At 35.8% G+C, this 19,087-nt stretch overlaps 1 protein-coding gene across 10 annotated transcripts in view; it reads left to right on the top strand.

Moving 5' to 3' along the window:
• SMARCA1 (SWI/SNF related, matrix associated, actin dependent regulator of chromatin, subfamily a, member 1) overlaps positions 1–19,087 on the top strand; it is a 70,014-nt gene that overhangs the window by 25,829 nt on the left and 25,098 nt on the right. For 5 of the 10 annotated variants that reach the window (XM_032620461.1, XM_032620456.1, XM_032620463.1 and 2 more), the window contains 7 exons: positions 333–368; positions 1,288–1,440; positions 3,720–3,852; positions 4,437–4,585; positions 6,749–6,868; positions 14,149–14,259; positions 14,520–14,633. In XM_032620461.1, the coding sequence (XP_032476352.1) occupies positions 333–368; positions 1,288–1,440; positions 3,720–3,852; positions 4,437–4,585; positions 6,749–6,868; positions 14,149–14,259; positions 14,520–14,633 (816 nt within the window). The remainder of the gene's footprint in view (positions 1–332; positions 369–1,287; positions 1,441–3,719; positions 3,853–4,436; positions 4,586–6,748; positions 6,869–14,148; positions 14,260–14,519; positions 14,634–19,087) is intronic. The other 5 variants (XM_032620458.1, XM_032620464.1, XM_032620462.1 and 2 more) reach the window with 1 other exon arrangement.

Genomic DNA, 19,087 nt, shown 5'->3' with positions numbered 1-19,087 from the left:
AAGGAAATCTTGAGAAGAAAAGTATTTCTGGCCAATATTTTTATGCATATATAATATATAAATAATTAATATTATACTCTGTACACTACATATGAAGTTCAGTATCCTGACACTTTTTACTCAACGTTATATTGTACTTTCCTATATCAGTAAAAAATATCATTGTAAAAATAATTTTAGTGTAATGTTTCATCCTGTGGACATACAATAAATAATTTATCCCCCTATTGTTGATCATTCAGGTTGTTTCCAGTTTTTCACTATTATAAATAATGCCTAAGTAAAAGTCCTTATACATAAATCTTTGTGCCCATCTCTGATTATTTCCTTAGGATAAATTCCTAGAAGTGGAATTACTGGGTCAAAGGGTATGAACACTTTTAAGACTCTTGATGCATATTGCCAAATTGCTTTCCAGAAAGGTTGTACCAATTTACACTCCCAGCAGCAATGTATGAGAGTGCCCGTCTCACCGCCCCCTCGTCAACATTGAGTATATCATTTTTTTAATCTTTAAAAAATGGTATTATGTTGTTTTAATTTGCATTTATTTGATTACTAGTGAGATTGAACATTATTCTTGTGTTTATTAGCCATTCATACTTGTTCTTTTGTGTACTGTCCTTTCTTTTCTCATTTTTCTATTGCGGTCTTAGTGTTTCTTTCTAATTAATTTGTATGAGATCTTTATATAGCAAGGATATTAACATCCTATTAATTTTTAAGACTCTTCACTGAATATCCCTGGATTACCTTCCTGATTTTCCTCATTACTTCCCTGTTTGCTCCTTTTCACCATATGGAAATAAATCTACTTACCTTCCCCTCTATCTGTTGCTCTCATTCCCATTTCTAAACTTTTATCTCTCTTGGTTGGTCTTCTATACCTTCTTTATTAATTCTTCATAAATTAATGGGAATGAAGTTGAGATATCTGACATTTTACCCCCTAGATATATTTTAGCTCCGACTCAATTAAAACATTTTCACTATTATTATTTTAAAATAATTTAAATGATTGATTACTTGCTTAGTTAAATTTGTCTTTGTGATTGTTCTTTTTATTAATGTAAGCTTCTAAAGGTTAGGAACGTTATGTAATACACTTTTTACTGTACACATAGTACAGTTTATAGATAGATGCTTAAATATTTTTGAAGGTGGACGAATATTACAAAGTGGGGTTTTGAGCATGCATGTTAAAATGTTTATTTCTTTCTTAAGGACTCTGGTAATATAATTTGATTTTTCTCTCTTTTTCTTCCATCTCCTGTCAATTAAATAAAGGAAGCAATAGAGGCCTTTAATGTTCCTAATAGTAGCAAATTCATCTTTATGCTGAGTACCAGGGCTGGAGGTCTTGGAATTAACTTGGCAAGTGCTGATGTGGTTATATTATATGACTCAGACTGGAATCCACAGGTTGATCTACAAGCTATGGTTAGTAATCTTTAATGGTATCAGAAATTTACCTTAGCTCAGAAAACTATTGTTATTTATACAGCACAAAGGTAATTTATGATAAAAGGGTAACAACAATCTTTGGGGGATTTTGTAGATGTTAAAATAGATTTTTCTGGAAAACAAAGTTGCTGTGCTAATTGCAAAAAACAAACAAAACAAAAACAAATACACCCCAAGCCCAACTATAGCATTTGTGTGTTGATTTTGGCTTTTATCATGAAACAGAAATGTCATTTTTTCCCACTCCTAAATATTGAAGAGGGCACATACATATGTTTTAATGAAAAGGGTTTAAAAATTAGTCTTTCAGTATTAATTTCCTTAACAACTAAATATATTAAAATCCTTAGCACTGAAATTGGGAGAGATAGGGTTTTAATTTCTGTTATAAAACAATTGGGGCAAGAAGGTAAAAAGGTAACAAAGGAATATATTCCAGGAAAACATTTGCTACCTAAGGACACCATCAGAAACTACTCTATGTTTAAAAAAGATTCAGGGAGCTTTTCTTACCTTTCATCATGGTATCATTTATTGAACTAGAGCTACAACTTGAGTCACTGTGACTCAAGTTTTGAGATATATATAATTTCAGAGGTAAAAAGATAAAACATAGCTATGCATTCAAAATCCCAGGAATTTATGGGACAACTGACTGTCTTTGGAAACGATTAAAGTCATATGCCAATGAGGCAGAGCTTAGAAGTCGTCCCTTTTCTTTTATAATAGAGAATTGAAAATATTGACCATCGGGACATTTTAAAATCCACATGCTTTGGCATAATTGTTACTGCTTTGGGTACCAGACTGCATGTTTGATGTGACTAAGTTGGAGTAAGCCCCAGTAAGTTACAGTGTTACTGAACTGGAAAACTTACTGGTGACACTTTATTTCCTTAAAAGTGTTAGAGGATAGCTGATCTTTCACGATTTACTGATTTGAGTTTGAAATGTAAATATGTGTAGGGGTGTTGCATTCTCTCTCAGTGTGCTGTGTTGAAACTGTTACTGGCTCTAGTGTTTTTATATTTAGTACAAGGGATGTTTTGAACCCTGTTTCTTTGATTTTTTTTTCTCGACCAGCCTCCTCCCTTCACCTATTTGCCCTGGCAGCTTCTTGTGTTTTAAAAACACTCCCCCTGCAATGAACATTGTGGTACATGACTCTTTTTGAATTATGGTTTTCTCAGGGTATATGCCCAGTAGTGGGATTGCTGGGTCGTATGGTAGTTCTCTTTTTAGTTTTTTAAGGAACCTCCATACTGTTCTCCATAGTGGCTGCTAAAAAAAAAAAAAAAAAAGGTCATGAAGAACCTAGGGGCAAGATGGGAATAAAGACACAGACCTACTAGAGAATGGACTTGAGGATATGGGGAAGGGGAAGGGGAAGCTGGGACAAAGTGAGAGAGTGGCATGGACATATATACACTACCAAACGTAAAATAGATAGCTAGTGGGAAGCAGCCAAATAGCACAGGGAGATCAGCTCGGTGCTTTGTGACCACCTAGAGGGGTGGGATAGGGAGGGTGGGAGGGAGGGAGACGCAAGAGGGAAGATATATGGGAACATATGTACATGTATAACTGATTCACTTTGTTATAAAGCAGAAACTAACACACCATTGTAAAGCAATTATACTCCAATAAAGATGTTTAAAACAAAAACAAAAACACTCCCCCTAGCTGTTTATATGTTATCAGAACTTGCCACCTGTCACACCTTTACCAACTGTAAACCATAGGACCAGTTCAAGACCATACAGTAAGGGTATTAATAGTCCATTAATTTTTTATGACCCTTTACTACAGATCCCTGAATTGCCTCAGTAAACAGAAAGAACTGCTTGCTGATGAGAGAAAGCTGACTTTTGCCACCAAAGCAACCCTTATTAACTAATTTGCCCCTCACTTAAAAAACTCCTTGCTAGTGTGGAAGATGTTTGTATTTAATGGCTTAAAGTTACTTAGTAACTTAATCCAGAAGCTTTCAGCTCTCTTTAGTCCTCATCTTAAAGGGGTTTTGTCTGTTGTCCTTCTGGAAATTTCCATTAATGGTACGGCAGAATATTTGCAGATTTCTGTGTTCCCAGGGGTCTCTAGATATTCTTAATATTCTTTACCCTCGTTTCAAAAATGGCAGGTCTAGAGAGATCAGGAACTAATTTTTATTTTCAGAATTTTATAGCATAAGCTGGCTATACCATACATTTTATCCAGAATACCCAACGTCTTATATTAGGATTTTTTTCTACTAGGATCGGGCACATCGTATCGGTCAGAAGAAGCCAGTACGTGTATTTCGTCTCATCACCGACAACACGGTTGAAGAAAGGATTGTTGAAAGAGCTGAGATAAAACTGAGACTTGACTCAATTGTCATACAACAAGGTATTTATACGTGTAAACTGAATTAGGTGTTTTTTTTGAAAAACACGTGCAATTGTCTTCAGAGGAGATTACTTTTAATGAAAGTTGACCAAAATCTGCAAACTTAGTAAAAGAAAAAAGTCAAATTAAAAAAAATGCTAATTTAAATCTGCCTATTTTGAAACCTGGCGTTCAGTATATGGAGTAGGTACTTGAACATCACTAGCTTATAGCTGAATGTCAGTGGCATGTCTTTTGAAGTACTTGGTATTATTTAGCAGATAAAATGTTTGGTTTAAAAATTTTAAAACATGTATTAGAGGGTACCTTTTCATACAGAACAATTTGATCTGAGAAATGAAGTTTGAACATGAAAAAATGTTTCTGTCCTTCTATGTTTTAACTGAATTTTATAGAAGGAAATTCATATTGAAATAGAAGGTATGGTAGAAGAAAAACTTGCAGGGTTGTTCATTTAAAAAATTACTTTAAAGCTCACTAAAGTTTTACTTATGTTTAAATGTAGTGGTTTCTGATTAGAACTAATATGCTATGCTTTCTCTGGAATATCATTGAATATATACAACTTTTGTTTTTATTATCAGGAAGACTTATTGACCAACAGTCTAACAAGATGGCAAAAGAGGAAATGTTACAAATGATACGTCATGGAGCCACCCATGTTTTTGCTTCTAAAGAAAGTGAGCTGACAGATGAAGACATTACAACTCTTCTGGAAAGAGGGGAAAAGAAGGTTAGTTAAAATGGCATTTTGTTTTCATGATGGATTGCTTTAACATCAGTTTATTTCAGCATGATTATTGTAGTGTGTTGTTTCAAATGCATGTTTCAAATGACTCATGTTCTAAGAATTTGTAGATTTATATCCAGGGATAATTTAGGGTTTTTTTTTAATTTAATTTTTGGTGAGAAGAGTAAGAACCGGAGTTTAAAATTGAGTGACCTTATATCTCATGCTTATAATATTGGTATTTACTCTACTTAAAAGCCCAAAAAATGTTGTGTTTAATCACTTGTATCAGGACTGCATTTTTGTGACTTTTTTGCATGGGATTAGAAATTATCTACTGATACATTGTGTTAACTGAAACTTTTGTGAACATTTTGTAAAATATTAAAGCATTATTTATTAAAGTATAATAAGCTGTTTCAGAATATTGCAATTTTGTGTTGAATTTACCTTTTTCACAAATTATTATGGATAATTTCAAACATAAGCAAAAATAGACAGAATAGTGTAATGAACCCCCATGTACTTATCACCTGTTTCCAACAACCATCAACCAGTCCTGCCCCATTCACAGCCCCAGTTCATCTTCCCCCTTCCTGGATTATTTGGGAGCAAATCTCAGCCATATCATTTCAGCTGTAAATATTTCACTATGTATTTCTAAAATATAAGAACTCTTTAAAAACATAACCATGATGGCATTGTCCCACCTGAAAAACCCCAATAATTCTTTAACAGCAAAAATCCAGTTATAATTCAAATTTCCAATTATCTCAGAAGTAGCTAAACTTTTTTAAAACTTTTTTAAAAATCAGAATGCATATAAGGTCTATACATTATCATTGGTTGATATGTCATATGTATCTTTTTTAATCTGTAGGTTCTCCCTCCATTTATGTATTATTTCCCTTGTAATTTATTTGGTAAAGAGACTGGATTGTTTGCCTTTTGAGTTGCTCACAGTCTAGATTTTGCTGATTCCATCCCCACGGGGTATTTTACCATGTTCACTTATGTACTGTATTTCCTGTAAATTGGTCGAATTTACTTTTCAGACTATTTTTTGTTTCTGAGGCTATATCTCCATACATTTATATTATAGCCCCAGCACTTATTTATTTTATAACTGACCTCCCACCCCCCACCTCTGGCAACCAGCCAATCTGTTCTCTGGGTCTATGAGTTAGGTTTTCTTTTTTTTTTAGATTCCACGTATCAGTGAGATCATATGGTATTTTTCTTTCTCTGTCTGACTTATTTCATTTAGCATAATAGCCTCAAGGTCCATCCACGTTGTCTCAAATGGCAGGATTTCCTTCTCTTTAATGGCTGAGTAATGTTCCATTGTATACATTTACACCACATTTTCTTTATCCATTCATCCATCGATGGGCGCTTAGGTTGTTTCCATGTCTTGGCTATTGTAAATAGTGCTGTAACGAACATGGGGGTGCAGGTAGGTATCTTTTCAAGTTAGTGTCTTCATTTCCTTCAAATAAATTCCCAGGAGTGGAATTTGGAATTGCTGGATCATATGTAGCTCTATTTTTAATTTTTTGAGGAACCTCCATACTGTTTTCTACATTGCCTTAACCAATTTACATTCCCACCAACAGTGTAGGAGGGTTCCCTTTTCTCCACATCCTCTCCAGCATTTATTATTTGTAGACTTTTTGATGATGGCCATTCTAACAGGTGTGAGGTGATATCTCATTGTAGCTTTGATTTGCATTTCCCTGACGATTAGTGATATTTAGTACCTTTTCATGTATCTGAAGTCATATGTTGGAATTTGAACAATCTTGTGTTACTGTGTTTCATGTTAGTGTGCAAATGTGTTGTTTAATCCAAGTTTGCCTTTGTTTTAGCATTAGCCATGTGTCCCATTAAAATTATGCAGCAGAAATTATAATATGGCTACATTTTCAATGACAAAAGATTTTATAGAAAGCCTAAGTGAGAACACTTAAGAGCCATTTAAGTATTTAAAATACTTGGGGCAAATTAAATTTATATTCAAGTTTGATGTTAACATTGCACTATTACCTTGTAAATTAACAGACTGCATATTTCATATCAAAACCTGACTTTTAAAAAGATAGAAAATCCACAGATTTTTATAAGTAATTCAGTGATATTTTCTAATTTCAATGCATTCAACTTTAGACTGCAGAGATGAATGAACGCTTGCAGAAAATGGGAGAGTCTTCTCTGAGAAATTTTAGAATGGACACTGAACAAAGTTTGTACAAGTTTGAAGGAGAAGATTATAGAGAAAAACAGAAGGTAACTTTTTACCCTCAACCATTAGATTCTCAAATTAGCATTTCTTCCCGTAACAATTATATATTTAACAAAACACTGGCACTTACCTATCATAATACTGTGCTACAGAGTGAAAGTGATGTATGTCAAAATGATCTCATCTAAGGTCTGGTTTATTATTATTATTATTACCACCACCATCAACATCATTTTTGCTGTTGCTGCTACTACCACTACCACCACTTTTGCTTTTGAGAAGCAGTATAGGATGTGGTTGAGTTCCTGGATTCTAAAGCTGAAATCACAACTCGATCACTAATTGACTTAAATTTTTTTTTATTGAAGTATAGTTGATTTACAATGTTGTGTTACTTTTAGGTATACAGCAAAGCGATTCAGTTATACATACATATGTATTATTTTCAGATTCTTTTCCCTTATAGGTTATTACAAAATATTGAGTATAGTTCCCTGTGCCGTACAGTAGGTCTTTGTTGGTTATCTATTTGATATGTAGTAGTGTGTATATGCTAATCCCAAACTCCTCATTTATCCTTCCCCTCCTTTCCTGTTTGGTAACCATAATTAAGTGACTTTGGATAATCAGTTTTTTCACCTTCAAATGGAGGTTGGAGTAATTACATTATAGAGTAATTAGAACAAAATATGTAGCACTTAGTATTAATTATATTAGTAATAATATTATTGTTAACATATAGTTACTTAAATGCCATAAGGACTTTGTTACAGGTGGTCTCATTTATAAAAGAATGCCTTGTAATATACTTCATGGACAACAAAGGTCTCTTGAAGAAATGGGAATTTTATTTGTCTGTTTAAACTGAAATTATGGCTGTAATTTTAAAAACTTTTAATTTTCAAATGACTTCAGACTTTATTGCAAAAACTAGTAAAGAGTTCACATATATCCTTCACTCAGCTTCCCCTAATGTTAGCAATTTACTTAATCATATTACAGTGATCAAGTCCAGGAAGTTAACATGTTTTCCCCCTAATGTCCTCTCCCTGTTCCAGGGTTTATAATCCAGGATCCCACATTGCAGTTTTTAAAAACAGAGTTTTATTTTTAAGAGCAGTTTTAGGTTCACAGCAAAATCAAGTGGAAAATACAAAGACTTCCCATATTCCATCTGCCTCCCCCCAGCAGCTTCCTCCACTGTCAACATCCCACACCAGTCGAACCTACACTGACATCATTATCATTCAAAGTCCATCGTTTACATTAGGATTCACTTTTGGTGTTGTACAGTCTGTGGGTTTGGATAAATGTATAAATGACTGGTATCCACCATTATGATATCCAGAATAGTTTCACTGCCCTAAAAACCCTCTGTGTGCTGCCTGTTAATCCCACCCTCCCGTCAACCCCTAGCAACAACTGATCTTTGCACTTTCTCCATAGTCTTGCCCTTTCCAGAATATTATATAGTTGGAATCATACAGTATGTAGCCTTTTCCAGTTGGCTTCTTTCACTTAGTAATATGCATTTAAAGTTCCTTCATGTCTTTTCATGGCTTGGTAGCTCATTTCTTTGTAGTGTTGAGTTATATTCCATTTTCTGGATGTACTACAGCTTATTTATGCATTTATCTACTGAAGGACATCTTGGTTGCTTCCAAGTTTTGATAATTATGAATAAAGCTGCCATAAACATTTGTGTGCAGGTTTTTGTGTGGACATAGATTTTCAACTCCTTTGGGTAAATCCCAAGGAGCACGATTGTTGGACTGTATGGTAAGAGTATGTTTAATTTTGTAAGAAACTGCCAACCTGTCTTCCAAAGTGGCCATACTATTTTACATCCCCGTGGGCAGTGAATGAGAGTTCCTGTTGTGCCACATTCTCACCAGCATTTGGCGTTGACAGTGTTCTGGATTTTTGCCATTTTAGTAGGTGTGTAGTAGCATGTCTTTGTTTTAGTTTGCATTTCACTGATGACATATGATGGGGAGCATCTTTTCATTTGCTTATTTGCCATCTGTATATTTCATCGGGGAAGTGTCTCCTCAGATCTTTCGCCCATTTAAAAATCAGAATGGTTGTTTTCTTATTGTTGAGTTTTAAGAGTTCTTTGTATATTTTGGATAATAGTCTCTTATCAGATATGTCTTTTGCAAACAATTTCTCCCAGTCTGTGGCTTGTCTTCTCATTCTCTTGACCCACATTGTATTTTGTTGCTGTGTCTCCTTGGTCTCTTCTAATCTGTGATAGTTCTCAGTCTTTCTTTGTTTTTCACGACCTTGACCCTCTTGAAGAGTGTTGTTCAGTTGTCTTGTAGTTTGAATCTCACTTTGGGGTTGTTCGACATTTTTTTCATGATTTGATTGACATTTTGCATTTTTAGCAAGAATGTGTTGGAAGGGATGTTACGTCTTTCTCAGTACATCATACCAGGGAACATATGACATCACTATGTCATGTTACTGGGGACAGTAACCTTAGTCACTTTGTTGAGGTGATGTCTGCTGGCTTTTTCCACTGTAGAGTTCCCATTTATCCCTTTGTAATTGATAAGTATCTTGGTGGGGGGAGATACGCCTCAAATTTTTGCCCACTGGTTTTAGTATCTCTTGGTGGAGTTTGCCTGCAATAGTTATTGTGGTGTTTACTTAACGGTAATTTTGTATTTCCTTCATTCCATCTACATTTATTAATTGGGATTTTTCTGTAAGGAAGAGCTGTCCCTTCTCCCCATTTATTTATGTACTCTTTTATTTATATCAACATGGACTCAAGGAGAGTTATTTTTTGAGTTATAATACAATTCTATCATTTTTATTTTGTTACTCAAATTGTTCTATAAAGCTGTTATATTTTTTAACTGACAGAATGAATTTTTTAAAATAAAAAAGCTTATTCTTGGGTATTGATTTTACTGAAAAATCAGAGGTGAGCCATTTTAATTTGCATTGCAACTAGTATGTTGATAATGCTTTGTTGCTATCATTATTTCTGGTTAGTTTTTAGTATCTCAACCAAAATCTATGTGGTTATTCTATCTATAACCTTAATTCAGACTACTTATGGCTTACTCTGAGGAGATGGAGGTGACAGCCTGCATACACAGAGTGCAAACTGCCTTCCTAATATGCTTTTTAGATCTCATTATGTGATATGAATTTTATTAATTTTCCAATTATTCCCTTGGGCTTATTGTTATTATAAGTGTTTTATAAAGTAACAGTGAAAAGTCTAAATATCAGTGGTGCTTCCTACCTACTTTCTTAGAGAAAAATTAGGCTTAGTAAAATATTTGTCCATTTCTAATATAACAAGTTTTCCTGTGTTTCTAATTCTAGCAAAATAATGATGTACAGATATAAAGAAATTTTAATGATAACAATTATGATGACTTTTATAATTGACTAAATCAGATTTTTTTCTGAATATTCTGAGTTGAAATTATATTTTTATTATGTCTTTCCATATTTTCTAGATAGGTTCATAAAATAAGTTCATACTGTCCTTTGAAGAGAATTGAAAACCTGCAAGAATGTTGTTCATACATATGGAAATTGCACAGTGAGGTAGATTTTTATATAAGATTTGTCGAACCAGTTGCATTAGTTTATAACCATACCTGGTGAATTAAGTCATATTGACTGAAATTGATTCTGAATAAATTAACCTGAATAAGTTTGTATTAATGTAGTCTTATCTAAAACAAACTAATTTAGCATGATTTATTCTGTTTTTGAAAATCCAGGAATTGGCCTTTAATACTTATTTCACATTTGAATATCTAAACCTTCAAACAAGTATAGGTTAAATGGCCAAATACATTACTTTTAGAAAGTTATTATTGATTTTTCATCCCAATTGAGACAAATAAATATTGGTTATTAAAAAATATCTTTTCGGGCTTCCCTGGTGGCGCAGTGGTTGAGAGTCCGCCTGCCGATGCAGGGGGCATGGGTTCGTGCCCTGGTCTGGGAAGATCCCACATGCCGCGGAGCGGCTAGGCCTGTGAGCCATGGCTGCTGAGCCTGTGCGTCCGGAGCCTGTGCTCCGCAACGGGAGAGGCCACAACAGTGAGAGGCCCGCGTACCGCAAAAAAAAAAAAAAAAAAAATCTTTTCTATTACTGTCATCTCACAATAACCCATCTGAGGGGAAAAACAAAACAAAACTCATCATCTTACATAACTCACATTATCCATCTCGTGAACTTTTAGAGGTAAAAGAGACATTTAGTCTAACCTTGTTTGTGATTAAGAAATCCCATCGATAACATCTAGGACAGTTATCTAGCCTCTGTTTTTTTTTCTTCCCCCCATCCAACCTCTGGTTGAACTCGGTCATGTTGGGATTCTTATTCAGGATATTTCATTTCACTCTGTTATATTCTCTGGTTCTCAGAATACTTCTATTTAAAAAAAAATATTTATTTATTTGGTTGCACCGGGTCTTAGTTGTGGCACACAGGCTCCTTAGATGAGGCAGGCGGGCACCTTAGTTGTGGCACGTGGTCTCCTTAGTTGAGGCAGGTGGGCTTCTTAGTTGTAGCATGCAAAAAACTCTTAGTTGTGGCATGCAAACTCTTAGTTGCAGCATGCATGTGGGATATAGTTCCCTGACCAGGGATTGAATCTGGGCCCCCTGCATTGGAAGCACAGAGTCTTATCCACTGTGCCACCAGGGAAGTACCTCAAAATACTTCTTATTTGGCTTATAAGCTCCTTGGTGGAAGAGATTGTTTTATTCGTGTTTGTATCCTTGACACTTGCAAATAGGTACTTAAGACATATTTGTTAAATTATATTGAGTAGCAGTCTACTTTCTTGTGACTTTCCATGTTGGTTTTAATCTTATAGATCAACAAAGAACATTTTTTTCTATCTGATAGACTTTTCTATATGTGGATGCCACCATTTTGTCTTTAGTCTTTACTTCTCTAGACACAGAGTTTATGATTTCTAACCATTCTAGTCATCTTAGTTTATCTTCCACTCTTAAAATGTGATAACAAGGTTAGAACTCAGCCTGTAGATGAGGTCAAATAGAGTGGGACCATTAATTGTATTGGATTGGCCAAAAAGTGCTTTCGGTTTTTAAGTAAAAATAAAAGACACATTTTTCATTTTCACCAAGAACTTCATTGAACAACGTATTCACCCTGTTGTTTCACTACCTTCTGGCATTTTTCGGGCAACTTCATAATTCCATCTTCCCAAAACATTTTATCTTTTTGAGCAGAGAACTGTTCGAGGTTCCTTTTACAGTCTTCCAGGGAATTGAAATTTTTTTCCATTAAGAGAATTTTGTAAAGACCAAAATAATTGGAAATCTGAAGGTGCAATGTCTGGTGAATACGACAGATGAATCAGAACTTCCCAGCCAAGCTGTAACAGTTTTTGTCTGGTCCTCAAAGAAACATGCGGTCTTGTGTTACCCTGATGGAAGATTATGCATTTTCTGTTGACTAATCATCGAGTGCTGCTTTCAGTTGGTCTAATTGGGAGCAGTACTTGTTGGAATTAATCGTTTGGATTTCCAGAAGGAGCTCATAACAGAGGACTCCCTTCCAATCCCACCATATACACAACAGCACCTTCTTTGGATGAAGACTGACCTTTGGGGTGGTTGTTGGTGGTTCATTTCACTTGCCCCACAATCTCTTCCATTCCACATTGCTGTACAGTACCCACGTTTCATCACCCGTCACAATTTGTTTTAAAATGGAACATTTTCATTATGTTTAAGTAGAGGGGAAAAATGGTCAAGAAGGTTTTTTTCGCTTAACTTATGTGGAACTCAAACATCAAAGCGATTCACATAACCAACCTAGTGCAAATATTTTCAGTGCTTGATTTGAATATTTTGAGCATGTTGGCTACCTCCCACGTAGTATAATGTTGATTGTTCTCAATAACTCGATTTGATCGCTATCAACTCCAACTGGTCTACCTGACTGTGGAGCATCGTCCAGTGAGAAATCTCCAGCACGAAACTTCGCAAACCACTTTTGACACGTTCGATCAGTCACAGCACCTTCTCCATACACTGCACAAATCTTTTTTTTTTTGCGTTTCTACCTTTCTTGAAAAATAACGTATAATATGCTGGAAACGTTGCTTTTTTCCTTCCATCTTCAATGTTAAAATGGCTACACAAAAATTCACCAATTTTGATAAGTCTTTTTTTTTTTGAATGCACGCTGATATGACAGCTGTCACATACAATCTAACAGAATTATTTCAAATGAAGTTAAAGACAAGTAAGTGCTACTAGAGCCATCTTACAGAAAAAACCAAACAAAACTTTTAGCCAGCCCAATAGATTAATGGCCTCTTTTGTGTAAAAGTAGTAGGCTAGGCACTGTGAAATCAAGAAAAATATCTGAACTAGAAAAGCATACCTACAGACTCCAGAACTTTATATTGTCACTTTTGTATATTGACTTTTAAATTGCATTTTCTAGCTGATATTGGGGTAAAGTTTTGTAAGGCTACCAAATCATTGTTCACACCACTTTGGATATTTAATAATAACTTACATTTAACTCTTGGCAGTTTACCTAATGCTTTCACGTATATGGTCACATTTGATCCTCAGAGTAGGTATTATTATTATTCCCATTTTACAGATGGAGAAAATAATTTCTTCAGAGTTATACAGTTGGTAAAGTGGCAGGACCTGGTTTCAGATTCAGGTCTTTCTGATTCCACTGGCTTTTCCCACAGCTGCCTTACCAAGAGGTCTTATTTTAAAATTTCTCTTGATTTGAAGGGATATGTGGCTGTCATGTTGATATTCATTATTTATGCCTTTCAGCTACTTTCTAATTCATACACTTAACACAGTTACCAGAATCAATATTAGTCTTCCTCCTATATTAGACGCTATTTATTTATTTTGACATAAAATATTAACCAGATTATGCAAATTCTTCTCAATCACTAAGGAAGAGCTAAGTTTCAAACTTACTTAAAAAAAAAAAGAAAACCATCCTTGCACTTGCACCTAAACTTGGTATACAGTATGAGGTTTTGGAAGTTGGGATGTATAACTGTGACTTATAAAGCAAGTTTTTTTTTTAATTGAAGTATAATTGATTTACAATATTGTGTTAGTTTCAAGTGTACAGCAAAGTGATTTAGTTATTTCTTTTTCAGATTCTTTTGGGGTGCATGTATCTTTTCCAATTAGAGTTTTACAAAGCAAGTTTTGATTCTTCCTAATGGCTTTGGTTTTCTCACACTTCTACAACCTTGATGTGCTTGATATTTATAAAACAATTTGGAATTATTAAACTCCTCATTCTTGTTTTCATGTATAGCTTGGAATGGTGGAATGGATTGAACCTCCCAAACGAGAACGCAAAGCCAACTATGCGGTGGATGCCTACTTCAGAGAGGCTTTACGTGTTAGTGAGCCAAAGATTCCAAAGGTAAAGCAGTATGAGGCCAGGTTTTATGTCCTACAGTAGAATTCTCTTGTAACGTGGTCTCTGATTCAGATTTACTTATATTAGTGCTAAATCTTAGTCCCTAAATATAACAATACAGAAAAGTACTTGATATGCTCCAGCCATATAAATGGATTCCATTGTATTTATTTTTCTATATATAAAAGAAATAATAAAAGGTAAGTGTGTTCACTTCATGTACTGAAAACAAGTATATATGTAATGCATTTTCTCCCCTGCAGGCTCCACGACCTCCAAAACAGCCAAATATTCAGGATTTTCAGTTTTTCCCACCACGCTTATTTGAGCTCCTCGAAAAGGAAATTCTTTATTATAGGAAGACCATAGGCTATAAGGTAATTTTTCAGTTTTTTGGATTAGCATAATACAATCTTTTAAGCTAATATAATGTATCAAGCTAGACTAGAAAGTGTTCCATTTTAACGTGAGAGAACTTAAGAGTAAGTCAAAATAGTGGTGTTTTTAAAACCAAAGAGGAGGTTTAACTAGAAGCAAAGCATCAAGCTACCCAATCACCAGTAAGATCATCACTAAATGAGATTAGTGGAGAATTATCCAATATTTCAAAATAGTAATACCATTTTAATAATGTTCGTGTTCAGGTGCTCAAAGAATATGTAGAATAAACAACAGGTATGTGTTTAAATAGAAGTGAATGTATAATAGATGACAGGAAATGTTTGATTATTTTCCTCAAAATGACCAAGAAATAGTATTTTTGTGTTTATTGCTCATAGATTGATAGAAGCCCTGTTGGTGGTTAGTGGATTGTGGTCACTTAGGTGTCAAAATAATGATAAACATGATAATGAATTATGGAACTTAAAAATGATGTTTTAGAATTCAAATTTCTTACTTGTATAGGTAGATAAGAACCCGTTTATAGTGAGTGAAATATAATGTTTGTCATACTTACAGCTATCACATTGAGAGATTAAGCGTACCAGGTTATTTCTGTATGTTGAAATTGGCTTCGTAGTGAGTGGAAAGGGATGACCAAATAATAGTCAATAGTGTGAACAAAATTATAAAAGTATTAACACTGTTATAATTTTATGAAGATTTATGTTTTATGAATTGGAAGCTGTGTTTTAAAATTTATTTTGTGAACTTTTATCACAAGTGGAACTGTGACCAGTTATTTTGATTAGTAACTGTAATATGCCTAGAAAAGCTCCATATATATATAAGATATTTAGTTAGTTAATATTTTCGAACTGAGGGAAGAGATATGGGGACATATGTATATGTATAACTGACTCACTTTGTTATAAAGCAGAAACTGACACACCATTGTAAAGCAGTTATACTCTAATAAAGATGTTAAAAAATATTTTGGAACTGAATGAATCTCTAGAGTGTTTCTACTATTTGTCCAAAGTGGGAGCACTGTCATTTGAAATAGAGCAAAAAAGTTTTGCTTGCTATTTATGTACCAAAGTTTAGATATATATAAATAGGGACAAGAAACTTAAGGTGAATATAAGTGGAAATATATATAAATAGGAACAAGAAAGTTAGGGTGAATATAAGTATAAAAATATATAAAGTGGTTAGTTATAATCTGGTTAGGGAAATATGATTAAATTTGAATGTATTTAACCAACAGGACTGGATAAAATCCTTAGGAAGTTGTAGAAGAGTACAGGAATCATGGTTGAACATCGGATCAGGCATAAAACCAGTTTCAAAGAAAGTGAAAACAGCGATATGGTAGAAGAAACAGGCAAGTTATAGGTTTAAAATGTAAAATAAAAATAGTAAAATTAATAAAGTAGTGAATAAGATTTCACGAGGTAAACAAATATATACATGATCCCGCTAAGAATTATTAAACATTTTAGGTTTAGATCATTATTTTCTGTTAACTTTTATTGACTATTATTAGTGAGACTTAAAGGAGAATTAAATTGAAATGTTAGACCTCAGTAATCAACCAAATATCTGTGTAGAGCATCTTATAATTGAATAAATGTTTTACCACATACTTCATTTGATTTCTTAGAAACCCTGCGAGATAGGTGTTATTATCACCTCTATGTAATAGGTGAGGAAACAAGTTCAGTGAGGTTAAATGACTTGTTCAAGGTCAGGCAGCTAACAGAGTTGCCAAGGGTGCTGGTCTCAAACACAGGTTCTGAGCATTCAAATGCTATGCTCTTTCCACTCAGACATTCTGGGCTATTTCTGCATCTGACATAACTCTGCTTCTTTCTGCAGCCCTAAATAAGGACTGTGTTTACAGTGGTTTGACATGTTGTTTGGGAGGTGAGCCAAGTGGTAGTCAAGTAGCAGCAATAAAAAAATCACCTCTGCTAATATAACCGTTTATGCTCCTTCTTTGGAGATACTGAAATTCTGTTCCCTGTGATAATACAGTGCCCACCACATTCTCGCCACAGCTCTGGTTTTAATGTAAATAGTGCCTTTCATTACAGGCAGTTTGTGGTTAAGGGTCAGGGTCTTACATGACAGTTGGGTGGTGGCCAGCTGGAAGGAGATGGAGGAGAGAGGAAACCTTAGAAGAGGGAGGAATGAAGGGACAGCTGCGAAGGGTGATAGGAAGGAGGAAGGTGCGAGAAGAGAGGAAAGGGATGAGTGAGCAGAGGGGAGATGGCACGGCATCCATGCTATGGCACCTTACTGTTTTCTGTTCCTCACCTCCCCCCGGAGAGAAGTGACTGGAGAGGGAGTGTGAGTGAAAGGAGGACTGTTTTTCATTTAATACATATTTATCGAGTGCTCCCCTATGCCAGGTCCTATGTCAAGGTCTGAGGATAAACTGACGAATAAGACAGTGGGGGTTCCTCAGTGCACAGTACTCACGTTCTGATGGAGGAGACAGACATTAAGCTGAAAGCACAGCGTAGTGACGTTACTTGTTTTCAGTTCTTACAAAGGGTGCTATGAGGGATCATAACGTGGGTATCTAGTGTGGAGTGGGAGATCAGGGAGGTGGTCCCTAAGGACCACCATTTAAGTTGAGATCAGAGAGATGCACAGGAATTAGCCAAGTGAAGTGTGGGACAGAAGCGTTCAGGTGGGGGAGCCACAGGTACAGAGGTGTTGTGGTAGGAAGGAGGATTGCCCCTTCAGAAACTGAAAGAAGGCCAGTGTTGCTAGGGAGTGGTGAGAAGGAGAATGACTTGAGATGAAACTGGTGGGTTGGTTGAGTTGGATCAAGTGGAGCATTGAACATTAATTATAGGTCATATTAATTAGGTTGAACTTCAGAGCAAAGAAAGCCTTTGAGATGTTTTTAAGGCAGAGGGGTAGGTGGGTGATGGAATAATAACAGCAGATAGTTATTTAGTCCTCACTTGTGTTGCTTACTCTTCTTAGTTGTTGAGAAATGATTAGCTCAGTATTCTCAGAAGAGCCCTGGAACTACATACCCATTTTACAGGTGGGGAAACTGAGGCATACAGAGGTTGAGTAATTTGCCCTGAGTAATTTGCTCAAGGTCAAGCCACTTATAAGAGGTAGAATATGATCAGACTTACATTTTTAAAAATCACTCTGGCTGGGCTTCCCTGGTGGCGCAGTGGTTGAGAGTCCGCCTGCCGATGCAGGGGACACGGGTTCGTGCCCCGGTCCGGGAAGATCCCACATGCCGCGGAGCAGCTGGGCCTGTGAACCATGGCCGCTGAGCCTGCGCGTCCGGAGCCTGTGCTCCGCAATGGGAGAGGCCACAACAGTGAGAGGCCCGCGTACTGAAAAAAAAAAAAAAAAAAAAAAAATCACTCTGGCTGCAACACAAAGAATGGTGAGTTTCTCCAGGGAAACCAGCCAGGAGGCTGCTACAGTGTGAAGATGAAAAGATGGTGGTGGCTGGGAGTGTGGTGGTGGCAGTGGGGGTGGAAGGAGAATCGACCCCCTACCACTCCACTCCTAGCCCCAGGCTCTCCTCAGCCCCATCCTGGATTGCCTTTGTACTGTCTTAAGACTTGCCTTGATCCTCTGTATGCCTACTTAACTGGGGATTTACAAGAGAAAGAAGAATACATTCTGGATGTTGGTTCTTTCTGAACCTTGTCTCTTCCATTCTTTACCAGGGGCTACAGACCTGAGCTAAGGTGGGTGCTTTAATTGGGTGGGTCTTGTGTTTGAGTACAGTTGTCCCTTGGTATCTGCGGGACATTGGTTCCAGAAGCCCACAAAGATACCACGATCCGTGAATGCTCAAGTCTCATATAAAATGGCGTAGTATTTGCATGTAACCTATGCAAATTCGCCCATGTATTTTACATCATCTCTATATTACTTATAATACCTAATACAATGTGATTGCTATGTAAATAGGTATAAATACAATGTGAATCCTATGTAAATAGTTGCCAGCATGCAGCAGATTTAAGTTTTGCTTTTTGGAACTTTCTGCAATTTTTTCCTCAAATGTTTTTGATCTGAGGTTGCTTGAATCCACACATGCAGAACCCGCGGATACAGAGGGCTGACTGTTTAGACAGATGAGCATGGCATGTTAATCACTTGCAAAAGCTTCCTATAAAGGACGATATGATATTGATAAGTGTTGGGCATATCTTCTCAAGGATTCCTAGCATTGATTTTTTTCCCCCCTACTAAACCTCCAGAAAACTAACCCAAGCCACAGTATGAATGGAACAATAGTTTGTTCTCAGATGAACGGGACTGCTGTAGTGGAGTTTCCTGATATTCTCTACGTAGTTAGGTTCTCAAAAAGGGACTCCTTTCCCTCCTTCTGCTTAAATGATTGTTAGCTCAGGGGAGGGAGGTTTTGTCTGAAGCTGGGGGCATTGTGGTGCAT

The sequence above is a fragment of the Phocoena sinus genome, chromosome X (assembly GCF_008692025.1).
Source record: "Phocoena sinus isolate mPhoSin1 chromosome X, mPhoSin1.pri, whole genome shotgun sequence".
Lineage (NCBI taxonomy): Eukaryota > Metazoa > Chordata > Mammalia > Artiodactyla > Phocoenidae > Phocoena > Phocoena sinus.
Note: the sequence above shows the minus strand (reverse complement) of the source record. Positions and strands in the feature narration are given on the sequence as shown.